General features: G+C 57.1%; 1 protein-coding gene across 1 annotated transcript in view; it reads right to left on the reverse strand.

Annotated features, from left to right (window-relative positions):
* Positions 1–10,894: 10,894 nt before the first annotated feature.
* The window catches only part of LOC111150116 (CD82 molecule), a 49,326-nt gene continuing 43,624 nt past the window's right edge, over positions 10,895–16,596 (reverse strand). Inside the window, exons 6-9 of the mRNA XM_022507481.1 lie at positions 15,899–16,000; positions 12,592–12,798; positions 12,081–12,164; positions 10,895–11,827 (exon numbers count right to left, since the gene is read on the reverse strand). Of these exons, the coding sequence (XP_022363189.1) occupies positions 11,750–11,827; positions 12,081–12,164; positions 12,592–12,798; positions 15,899–16,000 (471 nt within the window). The 3' untranslated portion in view covers positions 10,895–11,749. The remainder of the gene's footprint in view (positions 11,828–12,080; positions 12,165–12,591; positions 12,799–15,898; positions 16,001–16,596) is intronic.

Consider the following 16,596-nt stretch of genomic DNA (forward strand, 5'->3'; position numbering starts at 1 on the left):
GGGGAGCCTGCTTCTCCCTCCAGCTCTGTCCCTCCCCCCTCCACCCTGCTTGTGCGCTCTCTCTCTCTCTCTCTCTCTCTCTCTGTCAAATAAATAAATAAATAAAATCGGTTTCTTTGTTTTTTTAATGCCCTTCCCACTGCCTTCCCAATGCAGGTGTTCTCTTCACCCTGCCTGTGTCCAGGACATGATCCCAGCCCCTTCACCAACTTCTGGTGTTAGTGCCTGCTATATAGCTCTAGATGGACCATGATAAAAATGGGGACTATCGACCATGACCCACGCGCACCCTCCCCCGCAGTCCTTCCAGAGCCCGTGGCACCTCCTCCAGGCAAGGCTCATCGGCCTGAGGCTTTTTCCTGATTGAGCTTCCCTTAGAAAGTGCTGCCCTGGGTGGCTCAGTGGGTTAAAGCCTCTGCCTTCAGCCCCGGTCATGACCCCAGGGTCCTGGGATTAAGCCCTGCATGGCTCAGGGAGCCTGCTTCCCGCCCCACCCCCCGCCCCCGTCCGCCTCTGCCCACCTCTCTGCCTACTTGTGATCTCTGTCTGGCAAAGAAATAAATAAAATCTTTAAAAAAAGAAAGAAAGAAAGAAAGAAAGAAAGAGAGAGAGAGAGAGGAAGGAAGGAAGGAAGGAAGGAAGGAAGGAAGGAAGAAAGAAAGAAAGAAAGAAAGAAAGAAAGAAAGAAAGAAAGAAAGAAAGTGCTGCCCCCGACCCCCTTCCCTCTCAAACAGGGCAGATGGGACATCACACTTGGATGCTCCCCTGGGGCATCCGAATTCATAGAACCCCAGACTTGGCCCACAGGGGGGTGCTACAGATACCTTCTTCTATCTTCTAGATGGGGTCATTGTGGGGAGGAAGCTGGACACCCCTGACCCTTGTATTTTCATTCCCAGTCCTCAACCTTGGCCCCAGTGCCACCTCCTTCAGGAAGCCCTCCACGCTCCTTTCCCTCACCCATCCTCTCAGACAGCAGGACAACCCTGGCCCCAGGCTTCTGGGCCATGTTAATGGTGTATCTGCCCCCCTCTTCTGTGGATTTCCTCTCTGAGCTTGATTCTAAGCCAACATTTCTCAAACTGCCTGTGTACATGAAGTCCAGGCTCCCGGAGCCCCTCACAGTCCAGGGATGGGACCCCGAATCCAGATCTCTAAATTAGGGTTCAGGTGGTGGTTAAATCAGACAACTGTGGACCAGCACTCTAAGCACTATTGCCTGAGTTCTTTTTCCATTGCCTGATTTCATTCTGGCACTGAGAACGGGGTCCATTATATTCATCCATCCACCTAACCATTTATTCATTCATTCTTTCATTCAACAAATACATCTTAAGTGCCCTTTCTAGGCCAGACATTGTGCTCAATCTGGGGTCAAGGTGAGGAACAAGCCAGAAGCTCTGTGTGCCCCGAGGAACTTAGAGTCTGGGGAGAAGATGGAAACCCTAACCAGCAGTCACAATTCATGGTCACCGAAGGTCACCCCAACAGGGAAAGGAAGCAGGGAGCCTGGCGCTGAGAGCTCGTTTCACACCAGGCAGCTGGCTAAGCCTGCTCGTGTGCTAACTTACTTGGCCTTTGCAGCAACCTCGAGGGTGAAACTATGATTGTGCCCGTTTCTGAGAGGAGGAACCAAAAACGACCCACTTGCTGAGGCTTGCACAGCTCGGGAGGGCAGAGTCTGGATTCGAACCTGTGGCCCATGTGTAGGCAGCAAGGTGGCATGCTTTCTTGCTGCTTTGGAAGAAGGCCACGGGAGGGCTCAGCGAGGCCACCATGTCATTATGGGATGTGACAGGCAAGCTCCCTGAAGGCTGATGGGAGGGAGAAATGGGGTTAGCCAGGAGAACAGGGAGAGACTCATTTCCAAGCGGGACAGCACAGCAGAGGAGTTCAGGGCATGAAGGGACCCTGGCACACAGGCTGGCAACTTGCTCTACGACATCAGGATCCACCAGCAGCTGGGGCACTGGGCAGGGCGTGCAGGCACCTGTCACCGTGAGCTCCCCAAGCAGGGAGGCCAGCAGCTGTGCATATGAGCCCCTGGGCTGGGTTCAAACAGCCTGTGGCCATACACTTACCAGCTGCGTGACCCTGGGGAGCTCCTTAATGGCGCAGGGGATCCCCAGGGGATTAGATTCTGCCCCCATTGCCTAGAGACCCTCGGGCCTCCTAGCCTATCACCTCTATAGCCCTCCCGCTCCCCCACACACACCTGCTACAGCTCCCAGACCACAAGAAGGCTCCTTGTAGCTGGATTCTGATTGACTAGGACATCTGGGTGGGGCTGGCTGCCAGCCTGGAGGAGGCAGCCTCCACAGCGGCTGGGCTCTGAGAAACTGGGGAGGCCTACAGCTAAGTCCCTACCCCAGGGATTGCCCTCCTTCCAGCCCAGACTGTGCCTGAATTCCCCATTTATAAACAGGTCAGCCAGGAGGGGCAGGGCACCAAGCCCAGCGCCTAGTGCAGACAGATGGCCACGGTCCAGCAGCGAAGTGGAGGAGTAGGCCTGCGGGCGGGGACCAAGGATGGCGGGGACTTGTCTGCTAGACACAGGGGAAGCAGGATGAAGCCTGTGGTTCTCCCTCCATCCCTGGCACTCGACCCCTCTTCCCAGAACTGCTATGCCCACGGCGGTCCACAGGCCAGCTCTCGGAGTCAGGGAACATTTGCCAACACCCCACTACCCTTTCTCCTCCGGGCCCTCCATGCCCCTATCCTCCATACAGAGATCCCAGTGGAGATTTTGAAATCCCTTTATAAAAAGCCACAGCTGTGGTGACGGAGAAAGCAGAGGGCCTGCCCAAGTCAGTCAAACTCGTAGTGGGATCCTGCCCTGGCCACATAGCGGTTAGGTGGCCTCAGATGACCACGGGGTGGGGAAGCTCAGCTTTTCCATCTGTGAAGTGGGTGGTGGGTGATCCCAACGACCACAGCAGGAGAACCTGTGCTGAGTGAGGGCCTGGCACATGACACAGGCCCAGGAAATGTCATGGGAGAAAGAACATTATGGAAAGGGGCTCATGACAGGTGCTCAAGAAATATTTGCTAATTAAATAGGAGGTTGAATGAAAAAAGAGATAAATGATCCCCACATCTGTGCTTTTGTCTCTCTTTCTAAAAGCACACTGGAATTAGAGCCACGGGCTGGGGGAGAGACAAGAGCAGGGCGGGATGCGGCATAACTCTTGGGGAACGGAAGGCTGAGAACATTCTCAGTGACGTCAGCCCCTGTGTGCAGAATACATTACACCCTCTCCTTGCTGCTGACTTGCGCTGACATTGAGGCTCATCTGCGAAGGTGACTCAGGGCTGACCTCCTGAAGATGGACTTGGGTTTCAATCTTGTCTCTGCCCCTGACTGCTCAGGGGGCCAGAGAGGAGGATGGTCTTCCCTGGCCCTCCGTTTTCTCGCCTATAAAGTGGCTCTCAGAGCCACTGGGAGGATTAAGTGAGGTGATCTCTGCCGAGAGCTCGGAACTGGGCCTAGCAAAAGATGGCTGTCATTTTTGCCATCATTCCCTAAGGCCGACACTGTATCAGCTAGCTACTGCTGTGTAACACTAGCCCCCGATGTAGGGGCCCCAACCACCATCTATTTAGCTCATGATTCTGCATGTCAAAAATGTAGGTTGGGCTCAGCAGGGCGGTCCTTGGGTCCTCTCTCACATCTGCGGCTGGTCATGGGTGAGCTGGGTGGCTCTGTGTCTGAGGGCGGGCTGGCTGCCAGCTGGAGTCATGTGGTGATGGGGGCCACTTGCCTCTCATCCTCCAGCAGACTCACCTGGGCTTCCTCACGGGCAGTGGCAGAATTTTGAGACAGAGAGAGTGGAAACTTAGGAAACCTCTTGAGGCTTGGGCTCAAGATTGGCCCACGGTCCCCTCCCCACATCCTATTGGCCACGGCAAGCCACAAGGCCAGCCACGATTCAGGGAAGAGCTGACTACACAGTCACATTGCCAAGGGCATCAACACAAGGAGGGGAAGAGAACAACCATTTCTGCCAACGACTAACCAAGCGACCACAGGGGACAGCTGGGACAGGAACCAGTCTGCGGATGTCGAGGGCAGTGATCCTACGTCAGTAGCGCTCTCTGTCCTGTGACACCAGCAGCAAAGACTGTCGCTCTCCTGATGGTTTCGCTGCTCCATTTTCCACCCTCAGTCAGAGGCAGGTTGGCACCTGCAAACTCTCTGAGCCTCAGGAGATCGAGACCAGAGTCAAAACACGGCCGGCCGCACGCACACCACACATGGAGTCACGGGGACCTCATGACCACACCCCCTCGGTCCTCATAGGAAGGAAACACACACACGACACACCCAGACACTGCAACCCCCCAACAGGGCTGCCCCAGACGTCCACTAAGTCAGTCATTAAACTATCCCAACAAGGTGGTCTTTATACCATCACAAGCTCCAGACAGTGTCCCTCGGCCACCTGGGAAAAGGTTTTCTGTCCACGTGGAATCCACGCGAGGCCGTGACATTCACATCCACGGTTTGATTGTTCCTGTGCCTCCTCTTGAACCCTGGGCTGGCCAGCCTCCTGGTGGAGTGGCAGCCCTCAGGGTACCCCTGGCAGTGAGGACAGTAGGTGACAACGGCCAGACTGGGGACAGGCTTCTTCCATCATCTCCTGTGCTTTGACTGGTGGGTAGGGACTGACTTGAGTGTTTATCTCTGACACAGGGTACCTCTTCCGTTTAAGTTTGTGGGTCTTGCCTATGTTCCCCCTCTAACTTGCCGGCTCCGTGACACCAGGGACTTCATTCACCTGGTTGAGCCCGGATTCCCTCCACAGAGCCTGGCATTCAGTGGGCGCCCAATAGTTACTGCGCAGATCGATGGATGAAATGTCAGATGTCATTGAGTCGAGCCTCTTCAAAAAGGGCCACCTCCTCGAGGGCTCCCTTTAGAACCAGCTGTCTTTATTCCCATTGGCCTTCCTGGTGGAGGAGGCACAGGACGCAGAGCCACGGGCTCCAACTGCCAATCCCAGCATCTCCCCTGGGTGGTCGTCAAGTACAGTTGTTCTGGTTGTTCACTGACAACTCCAGGGGAGCTGCTTCAGACCACAGCGTGAACCACTCCTCCTCCTAGACTGGGGCAGAGGGGCAGCCTGCAGCACACCATGTAGCTTTTCCAAGCCTTGGTTTCCACACCTGATGGGGGCCAGGGGGTAGCAATTGTGTCTCCTTTGCTGGGGGCGGGGGGAGGTTTAAAAAGTTAGCACTATGTACATGATGGCTGCTGAGAGGACGATCAGGTTGCTGACTGGGAAGGGGACAGGGTCCAGAGAGAGGCACGGGCCTGTGCCTGCTGGTTTCCCACCCTCTCTCCACTGCCCTCCCACCGCCACTGTCTGCTCCCCAAGGCACGCCTCAACCTGCGGAGCTGACCTGCCTCCTGCTCCCAGCTCCTCCTCTGGCTGGGGTCTTGTTCGCAGCATCCATCTCACCCCAGCACCCCCTCCCTCCTCCTTGTGGGCTCCCTCAGGCTTGGAGCTGGGCCCCTCTGGGGAAGGGGCTCTCTCCTCCCATCCCAGCAAACGCAGGATGCTTCCTGGCCCCAAGGCCCAGAGTCCTCTGTAAACCAGAACCTGGAGGATTGACTAGTGGGAATAGAGGGTCGTTGTCACCCTGGAAACCCCAAGCTGGGCTCACCCAGGTGTGTGACACAAGGGCAGAGGCTAAAGCTCTTCATTTCGGTCAGCTGTCACCAGCACCCTCCAGCCCTGACCCTCCTCCAAGAGGCTGCTGGGAGCCTCTCTCAACCCCACCTTCCATCCTTCTCTCCCCTGCAGCCTCTCTGCGTTTTCTGTTTCTGCCAAGCTCCACACCCCCAGCATCCTGCAGGAAGCCCAATTCCATTCCCAGAGGACCTGCTTGAGGCATCTGAGGTGACATTGGAGGGGGAGGGAGGAATTTGCTTCTGGGACTGACATCGCCCCAGTCCTGAAGGCAGGTGTGTGGGGGGGGCGGTGGGAGAGGTGGGAAATGACTTCAGAGGGGGCAGCTGGGAGTGGGGGTGGGTACTTCCAGCTCAGATGGCCTCCAACGGCCCCTCCCACCTCCCACGACCTGCACCTGCCCCAGAAGCAAGGAGGTCCCCCCGCCTTCCCCGCCCCGCCGTGGTGCTCCAGCTGGCCGCAGATTGCTTCCTGCCCCAGTCCCAGCCTCTTGGACCCATCCACAGTTTGCCTTGGCGGCACCGACATTCTCCACTGGCCTGTTTCTATCCAGGGAGGGCCAGTGCCGAGGGATGCGGGGTTCCGCTGAAGCTCGGAGCCGTCACGGGAAGAGGCTGCCCAGGGAAGCAGATCACTGTGTCTGTTACCTCATGTGACCACCACAGTTAACACCGGGAGTTTGGCATGACAGCCTCCATGTCATGGATGAGTCCGAGAGGTTGCTTGCCCAGGAGCAGGAGCTGCCCAATTTGTTTCCATGGGGAAGGGCTGTCTGGGGGTGGCAGGGGGCGAGGGTGTGATTCCTGCGGGAGTGTGGCCAGAGGGGAAGGGGGCTGAATGTGAGAACTTCCGCACCCTTTCCTGTTTGTCCACTCGCTGTTCATTATGCTACTTCCTTCCACAGGACGACAGAGCCTCTGGATGGGCCCCAGGGGGTCCCTCAGCAGCAGTCAGCACTGACCAAGCTGGGGGTAGTGATGGTGGCTCCTTGTGTGAGCGGCATGTGTGCACACATCTAGGGGTATAGGTGTACGAGATCCCTTATATTCACCAGAACACAGGTGCCATACAGTCCAGGATCTGCTTTTCTTCACTGCTGTGTTCTTGGGAGACTAGAACAGTACCTGGCACAGATGAGGTGCCCATTTAAGTATTCATGGAATGAATGAATGAATGAATGAATGAATGAATAAACAAACGAATGAATGAACAAATGAGTGAACGAACAAATGACTGAACGAATGAACGAACAGTGACCAAACGAAGCTTAGCCCACAGGTTCCAGAAATTCCGGAGAGCAGCCAGATACCTGACCAGAGGCAGTGTGGCAAGTTGGGGAGGAAGTGGTGGCAGTCCTGGCCTGGGAGAGGCCCTGGGGGCTGGACTGTCACTAGGGACACTAGCCACCCTCAGCACCTGGCTCCTTGGCCCAGGAAACCTGCTCACTTGGAAGACCCCAGGGACGGGACTGGAGGAGACTCTGCCAGGAAACAGGCAGGATGGGGGTCTGCCAGGGCAGGTCTGGAACATTCCAGGCTGGCAGACATTTGACCTTTCCTGCCTGCCCAACGCTGGCCACAGCTTAGTCGGAGGAGATGATCTGGGTTCCCTCACAGCTAAGAATGGACTGAGCCTTCAGGGGGTGACAAGGCCTGTGGTTGGGTGTGTATGTGTGTGTGTGTATGCACACACTGGGCTGACATCCGGCAGTACTTGCCTATACAGCCATAACAGTTACAAAAGTACTGGAATATTTGTCTACCCCAGGCCACCCTCTGGTCTCCCCCACACCTCCTGCCTATCCACAGAGAAGGAACTTATTCCGGTTCCAGTCTGGCTCCCATGCCCATAGTCAGTGTCCGTACCAGACCAAGCCCCTTCCTGGACACTGCCATTGACCTTCCAAAGGACCCAGAGAGCAAGCAGTACCCTGACCCCATGCTTCCTGCCTGGTCCCAGGGAGCCATGGGTGGGCTCTACCCAGGGGCACCCTTGCACCTTCCCGCCCTCTGTCCCAGCAACCAGGCCATCATGGGGCCCCTGTGGCCATCATCTGAGCCACATGTCTCTTGGCTAGGACATTCATGGCAGAGATGACAGCCTAGGGGTGCCCCCTACCCCCACAGAAGGCCTCACAGCCCCTCAGCTGGTCCAGCAGCCCATGGAGGGAGGCAAGAAGGATGGAAGCCCCAGGTGGGGTCGGGATGGAGGAGCCAACTTGGGAATTGGAGAAGCCGGACTCTGCTCCTTCCCTACAGAATCTCACAGGCCTGGGGGCAATGGTGGGGAGTAGGGGGTGGTGGAAAGGAAGGCGGTAGAAACTGCCCACCCCCCCGGCCCGGGAGGTAGGAGTGAGGGTCCCGGCAGACTCAGTGCTCGCAATGACCAGATGTCACTGAAGTCATGCCGCGGTCTGGGTCTGACAACACAGCCCAGCCTGGGGGTGGTCCCAGGAAGCCTGGGAGGCAGTGGAGGCAGGAGGAAGTCTAGAGTCATGTCCATGGAGTCCCAGGGCAGGCTCTGGTACTTTCCAGCTGCAAGGCACAGGGGAGATGCCTCAGGAGGAAGCTGGCTGGGGGTTTAGCCCATCTTCTTAATAACTTCTGACATTTTCTCAGCCTTCTTTAAAGTAGTTTGCAAACACAGATTTGAGCTCACCCCTGCTCTCTGTGGACCAGGGTCACACGGGAAGACTGAGGAACAGCTAGATCCGACCCAGGTCCCTGGACTCCCTGCTCTTCTGAAGAGCCAACCTGAGAAGCAACGTGGACCCTCCCCAAGGGTGGAGATACGAGGCCACCACTAAGATGGCAGGACCCTCAACCAAAGGCTGGGTAGAACCTTCTACCTTCTCTCCCACCTGCCCACCTGGAGGGAGGCAACCCAAGGCCACAGAGGGGAATCTGCTGCTGACACCCACAGCTGGTCCCATTTAATTTGGGGGCCAGCAGGTAGCCTGGGACAATGGTCCCCCTTGCCTCCTCCCTGCTGCCCCACCCCCATCCTTGAGACTCCCAGCCTCAGCCCCAAACCCCTGGGCATCTTGGCCAGCCGACACCCGCCCGCCCCTGCTCTTTGGGTGGAGCTCTCAGCTTTCTGGGCCATCCCAGCATCCCCTTCTTCCCCCCACCCCGGCCTAGAGGGAGTAAGGAGGAGACACACACATGGGGGAAGGGGCCCCCAGTTTCTCTGTGTTCATGATTGCTAGCCCCACCCTGGGTACTGTCCCTAACACCAGGGGCCTGCTGGAGACCACAGTTTGGAACACACAAGCCCCCTGGTGCCTGCTTCTCCCCAGGTCTCATGCCTGGAGCTCCCCACAGCAGGCATCATGGAACAACAGGAAAACCCCACCATCTGGTAGCCTACACTCTCCTTCCCCATCACGGCCCAAGCCATTCTCAGAGAAGCCCTCCCCGAGACCTGCTAATGGGGAATGGTCACGTGGGCACCAAGGGACCTCCAAGCTGAACTGGACTGTGTCCCCACCCCACGCAGCTCCTCATCTAGCTGAAGCCCCGGAGTCTCCTTATCTGACTGGGGAGCCTGGCCTATAGCGAGGGACCAGGCTTGTCTCTTAACTCAGCCTTTCTCCCTCTGGAAGGCCATCACTGGTGCAAGGGTGGCATGTGGGTCCCTTCCCTGTGCAAGAGGAGGAAGACAATAAATGTGGGATGGCTCCCAACTCCCCAGGCAGCAGCAGAATGTGGAGGAAATTACTTAACCATGTGTTCTTCATTGTCCTCATCTGTAAGTTGGGGATAATGAACATGGGCCTCCCAGGATTATAGGGAGTCCGTCAGTTGACAGTCAAGGGCACTAGAACTGAGCAAATGCTCTTCAGGCCCCAATAACTATGTACAATTGTCATCCAATCGCTTTGCAGGCATTTGCTGGGTCTTCCTGCTTCTTCATTGGCAGATGCACAGCTTCTGTCCTCACTGCCCTTAACCAGCACAAGGTCAGGCACAGGGGGCTTGTTTATGCTTTCTGCTCCAGTCATGAAGAGATATCAAAGTTTGTGTGTTTGAGGGCGGGCTTGAATGCTAGATTCCAGCCAGCCACAATCTTCCTAGTAGCTAAGCTATGGAAGCACTGGGAAATGAGAGCTATAGAACTAACAAAGTTTCCCTTTTTGCTTTGGCCTCCAGGAAGTTCAGAGAGAAAATTACTTCAATTCAACTGAACAACTAGAGCTCAAAGATGGCAACTGCTTTCATGTCCCAGGCCAACTGGATTGATGGACAGTACTGAACTGGTAAGGATCCTGAGGCTACTTGGAGCGTGGCCAGGGGGCCTCTGGGCTAACGAAATGAGAACGGTGATCAACTAGTGATGTCTGCTGCGAGTACAGCAGTGAAGAACACAGGATGTGCACAGCGTGGATTCGCCATCACCAGGTTGGCCAAGTCGGCTGGCCTCATTTCACCCGTGTCTGCACTTCCTCGTAAGCTCATATTTTCCCTGTTACGGTTCATGTTTTATTACACGTACTTGCCTACAGAATGAGGCAGGTTATAAAGGAAATAGGCTGGGATGGCTTCCCTCCGAGCCCTCAGCCCTCTGTGCAGGCTGAGAGCCCCGGGGAGAGCCTCTGATTGCAGCAGAGACCAGGCTCTGTGCAGCTTAAGGGTTCTTCAGCCCCCTGGGGCTGACCCCGCGTCCTCCACAGGCCAGAGCGTCAGCCACAGAAAGTCTCTTGCAAGAAATTAATTAGGTTCAGATCAACAGTTGCACTGTCCCTAAGATGCACCTCCTCAGTGAAGTCAAGGCGGTCTGGCTTGCATACCCCTCCTCTGCCCTGCCCATCTCTCTTGGGGGAGCCTCTGTAGCTACGACTTATTGGGACCAGAGAATCTAAAAGCAACACGATTCAGGAGTCACTTGCGGGAGCTGCTGAAAATGCAGATTCTTTGTCCCCAGCCCAGATCTGCTGTATCAGAATCCCCCGGGGCCCAGAACCTGCATTTTCACCAGCGCTCCCGTTGGAGTGAGAGACCCTCAGGGCTGGGGCTGGTGAGGAGCCTGGGGAAGCCAGTGACTTTGGGCTCTGCCAGGCTCCAAGGCTGGGCAGCAGCGCCACCTGGTGGGCCCTGCGGAAACACCTCCCAACCAGTGCCCCTCCCAGCCCCACTTGAGGGTAGACCCCCTCTTACCAGTTTGTCCTCCGGACTCCAAAAGCAGCATCTCCAGGCGGCAAGCTGGATCATTACAAATCCTCTTTAATGTTACTTGTCAAATCTTGGACGTGTTTTATAGAACTGTGCACAGAGCCCCTTCCCACTCCCTTACAAGGCACAGTCTCACCCACCCATTCCCTCGGGGGCAAAGGACAGGCCCGCCTAGCTTCTAGCTTCTCCGGGGAAAGCGTCCTCCCCTCACCCTTCCCTGGACAACTCAGGATCCTGGCAAATGCAGGACCAGCTCTGTGTCAGGCCCCCGGGGTTCATCCCCCTGATTCCCTAAGCAGCCCAGAACCAGTCCAGATTCCCCGGCCCAGGGGGCCCCTTCTTTGGCCCAGCTCAGAGCCTCATCCTCAGTTGATCTGAGCTGGCCTGAGGATGGGCTGCTGCTCCTAAGAATGTGAGGTAAAGCCCACCTTCTCCCACTACCTTCGATGAAAATGTGAAAACCAAAGATAGAAGCCTTATAGTGGAAAAAAAAAGTTTACCCACGCAGTGGGCAGCCCCGGTGCCTTCTCCAAATCCCACCCCCATCCCCAATGTTGAATACACCTTTCCCCATGCCATGTACACAGCTCCCAAGGGGGGCAGAGACCCCGTGCCCCTGTGCAGGGACGCCACGGGAGCGTTCTCTCCGGGGGCCTACGCGGATCCCAGCAGGCAAGAAGCGAAGCAGCCACGGAGCCGCTGGGGCTCAAGTCTGGAGGCAGAAAGGTAGGGAGATGGGTCCAGGCCCCAGAAAGCCTCCTCTCTCCAGCCAGCACAGGACGGGCACAGGGAGTGAGGTGGGCGGTGAGCCTAGAGCAGAGCCTGGAGACCCTGAGGAGCCTGGAGGCTGGGGGACTGGCAGGGAGGTGGGGGACAGCAGTCGCCTCAGTACTTGGGGACCTTGCTGTAGTCTTCAGAGCGGACGTGCCGGCATAAGCAGATGGACAGGAGCATCCCCAGGAGCTGTGGGGGCAGAGGGCAGGAGTCAGAGGGAGGACCCAGGGCAGCATTTCACTGTGAAGGCTGGCGAGGGTCCCGGGGCTTGACGGGATGGAGCGGACCCACAACTGAAGCCTGAGGACCAGCCTGTGGCTCCAGCGGCGGAGGCGCCCAGGGAGGGGACAGTGGTCAGGCCGGCCTGGCCTCCCTGAGGCCATCAGCGGGGATGGTAGGGCTGGGGGCGGGGCGGAGGTACTGGAGGGGAAGGGATTCAGACCTCGATGACAGCGACGCCCACACAGATGCCTAGGATGACGCCCACGTTCTCCTGCAGCCAGGCCTGGACCTTCTTCATGCAGCCCTACGAGGGGAAAACACGACCACGTCACCCCACCACGCAGCCTCCCCCCGCCATGCACAATGGCCAGGAGGCCCCCCCCTTGACCTGGCCCAGAGGGCCGGCAGAGCGGGGTCTGTGTGTTCCCTGACTGCATAAATCAACAAATATGTTGATGCAGGTACAAATGACAAGCAAACAGGTGAATCAAAGGCAGGAACAGCTAAGTGAAGGAAGGGAGGGGAGAGGGAAGGAGGGAGGGAGGAGGAGGGAGGGAAAGAAAGAAGGAGGGAAGGAGGAGGGAGGGAAGGAAGGAAGAGGGAAGCAAGGGAGGGAGGGAGGCTGGAAAGAAATCGGAGCTAAGGTGCGGCCCAGGCAAGCCTGAGTGGCCTGAGTACCCAGACCCCAGGGTGCCCCAAGTCCAGCCTGGGACCCACAACCGTCCACACACCTCATGGTACACAGGCCAGTACTCGGGGCTGTTCCTGCTCTCAGTCCTGTTGCTGTCGAAAGCCTCACAGAAGCCCTTCCTCACCACGAAGTTGTCCTCCTCCTCCCTCCTGGCCTCGCAGGAGCAGGGGTAGGTGATGTTGGTGCGGTTCATGAGCTCCGCGTTTTCCGTCCAGTTGTAGAAGCTGACCCAGCCGCAGCACTTCACCTGCGGGGAGACCGGCTGCTCACGCCCACAGCTCTCAGGCAGGCGGCCCTCCAGGGGGAGGGGGCATCTCCCAGGACGGAGGCTCAGATCAACCACTTTCAGGCCCCACCCTGGGCCAGGCAAACCACCAGGATCAGAGTTTAGGCTTCACTCTGGCTTCTGGGAGCCGCAGGGAATTTAAAGGGGCTTTCAGGAAACATACATCATAAACATTAAAACAGCAAGAGACAAAAACTCAGGGACAGTAGAAATACAAAGCAGCACAGGAGGGACATTCAAGTTGAAAGACAGGACACAGATAAGTGGGACAGAGCAGGGCAAACAACACACAGTTAAGAGTGGGGGGTCTCGGGGAGCTTGGCAGGCTCAGTCCGTAGAGCGCGCAACTCTTGATCTCTGGGTCATGAGTTCAAGCCCCACATTGTGTATGGAGCCTAGTTGAAATAATTTTTTTAAAAAGAGCGTGGGGTCTAGAGTCCAAATCCCAGCTTTGCCAGGTATCAGCAGCTTAACTTTGGTTAAAGTGCTTTCCTCAGTCTCCTCATCTGCGAAATGGTTCTAAGTTCTAAGTACTAAGTTCCTAAGTTCCTAAGTCAAAGGGCTGCTGGGAGGACTCCCCAGGACGAGGCAGGCCAAGGGTCCAGCTCTGATCTGGACGGCTCGGGAAAGGCCAGCTCCACTTTCAGCTGCTGTGTACATGTTAGAATTGAGATCTGGCTGTGAGCTTCCTGGTGGTCAAGGTAAAAAAGGAGATATGGCCAATTCTGCATTTTGGAAGAGAAAATGTTCTAGCTCCAGAGGGGAAGAAGGCCTTTCGAGGCTCCCTGGGCCAGAAGGGGCCTCCGTGGGGCTCGTGAAGGGACCCTGAGGGGCTGTGGATCACATCTGGACTTGAATTCCTGACAGGGCTGGGATGTGAGGAGCTAGGCCTGTGCTAGAAAGGCCCATGGGAAGGTGGAACCAAGTCGGGGAGGGCCTGTGCCAGCCGCCAGTCCCGGCTTCCTCATGGAAAAGGGTTAGCGAGAGCCACTCTGCCAGGGTCCCTGGGAAGATTAAGTGGACTCGCAGGGTGAGCTTCATGTCCCCCCCGCTGGGTGCGTGGGTGGTCCCCCCTGCTTCCCTCCCAGCTCGGGGTGGCGGTCCCTGACCAGCAGCCCGGTGACCAGCAGGGGGCGAGCCAAGCTCTGGCAGTGGCTGGGACAGCTTCCTTCCTTCTGTCCTCTCATACCGATGCTTGGCCGCTTCCAGCCTGGGCCAGAGGCCAGCACCGCTGAGGGGCGCACCCAGGCCCTCATACCCTCATCAGAAGGCGACAGCACTCCTTGGCCACCACACCAGGCAGAGTCCCCAACCCTGCCTCTTGCCGAGATCTGTCCCTGGCCACCACGTGCCCTGCGTCTCAGGGGTTGCGCGGGACCAATAAACCCTCATCACCGACAGGCCACCAAAGCGTTGTGTAAGCGCCACGGGCTTCACACACTCCTCTCATACGAGCACGGGTCCAAGGCCCTGTTTGCCAGACGGGCACCCAGGCTCCGCAAGCAGCAGAGCTGGTAGTCCCAGCCTCAGGGGCCTGACTCAGTCAGCTTTCTTAACCACCGTGCCAAGCGGCATCTGACAGACATCAGAATGATCTAGAGGCCTCACGGGCTGCAGAAATCCCCCAACCGGTCAAGTGCTTCCCACGGCAGGGTGCGCACCATCTCTCAAGGGACCCGCCTCTCCCCCAGGCTCCTCGAAGGAGGGACGTGTTCATCCTGGGACATGAGGGTCCCCCCAACCTCAGCAACTGTGGGTCAAACTGAATGTGTGAGGAAAACATCTTCCCACAGGCACTGAGCCCCACAGCGGACACAGGCCCCCCGTCCCGGCTCTATCTGGTCCTCCTCACCAAACACTGTGAGGCAGGAAACACTACCCTCCGCTCTTCACGGCCCAGAAAAGGGATGCACCCATGTGGTTTGGACAGAGTCCCGTCTCCAGACACCCTGCTCTCCTGGTGCTGTGGAGTCCGCCTACTCCCGCTGCCCCCACCCCTGCCCCTCACACCCCACAGCCCCCTGCCAGGCAGCAGGCAGAGCTGCAGGCAGGCCCTGAGTGACCGCTGTGGCCGGTGCCTCCTCGGGAGACAGGAGGCCGCTGCGGCAGCCCAGAGATGCTGGGTCCCCACCAAGGGCATACAGCCTCTGGGACCTGATCCCCGAGGTCCGTTCATGTGTGCGGTGACTGGCTCGCCATCAGGGCATGCTGGGAACCCAGTGGGCCAGTCAGTTATTCTGTCTGTCAGTCAGTCAGCCGGCCCGCCATTCATTCATTCATTCATTCATTCATTCATACAGTCAGTCATTCTGTCTGCCAGTCAGTCCATCATTCATGCATGCATTCATTCATTCCGTCATTCATTCATTCAGTCAGTCAGTCAATCTGGCAGCCAGTCCATCGTTCGTTCAGTCAGTCAGCCAGTCACTTTGTCGCCAGTCCATCATTCATTCATGCATTCATTCATTCAGCCTGTCAGTCACGGAATCTGTCAGTCATTCTCTCATTCCTTTATTCAGTCAGTCTGCCTCTCTCACTTACCTGAGGTGGAACACACGCACACGCACACGCACACGCACACGCACAGCTTGACGAAATTTTACACATAGACTGACATGACTGCCAGTTGGATCGGGATTTGGATAGAACATTCCTTTCACTCCAGAAGGTTCCCACGGGCACATCCCATACCAATACCCTCCCAGAGGTAGCCTCCACTCAGACTCGTGTCAGCACGTCAGCTTTGGCACCCAGTTCCTTAACCCCTCGAAGGGACTCCTGATACTCCCCAGCCTGGCTTGAGAGGAGGGCCCTCCCGCTCTGACCATAGACTGGGGGCACCGGGAGCCCCAGGCAGCCTCCAAGACCCTGGGCCCCCTGAGAGGCTGTGGTGGTAGCTGGGGTGCTAGGCAGGGGTACGACTCAGAGGCCCCTTGCTCCCAACAGATACACACTCATACACAAACTCTCTGGAATATTCAGTCAGGCAGACGACACCCAGACTCAGACACACTGGGCCAGGACCCTCATGCCACCCTGACCCCTGCCACCGTCGCCTTACCTGGGCCTGCACGTAGTCCCAGGCCTCCTGCAGTCTGTCCTCGTGACTGTCCTTGTAGTTCTGAATGAGGTTGGTCACGATGTTGCCCATCTCCTGTTTTAGCTGCAGACAGAGGGGAGAATAAGGGTCAAGGTCGGATTTCCTGAAACCCATTCTCCACCTTTGGTCACATCTATTTAAACGGCCTCTCTCCTCACCCACCCTAGCCCTGTGGACATGCTCACACTCAAAAGCATCCTACTGTTCATGCTAAGCTGCTTTTCTAGTGCTTCTAGGGTGCCAGGCCCCTGCTGGCCATCACAGGAAGCCCGGGGCAGTCGGGGCCTACCACAGCTGTGCTGTAGTCTGTTCGGCACTCAGAGCCCTCCGGTGGCCTGTCATCCCTCTCAGGAAGAAAGCCGCCATCCTGTCAGTGGCCCACAAGGCCCATCCTTGTTTGGCCCCCGCTCTTCTCAAACCACTGTCTGTTTTTTACCTTCTTCTGCTTCAATTACCCAGATCTCCTTTGCTGTCTTTCTGCTAAGCATGCCTCAGGGACTTTGTACTTCCTCTTCCACCTGTCATCCTCTTCCCCCACATATTAACATTGCTCACCGGTCCACTTCCTCCAGGGCTCTGTTTAAAGGTCTCCTCCTCAGAAAGGCCCTCCTGGACCATCCTACAGAATATATCCCTTCCCTGTCCCCTCCAGCACCCCC

This window comes from Enhydra lutris, unplaced genomic scaffold (assembly GCF_002288905.1).
Source record: "Enhydra lutris kenyoni isolate GAN:26980312 unplaced genomic scaffold, ASM228890v2 scaffoldscaffold22, whole genome shotgun sequence".
Lineage (NCBI taxonomy): Eukaryota > Metazoa > Chordata > Mammalia > Carnivora > Mustelidae > Enhydra > Enhydra lutris.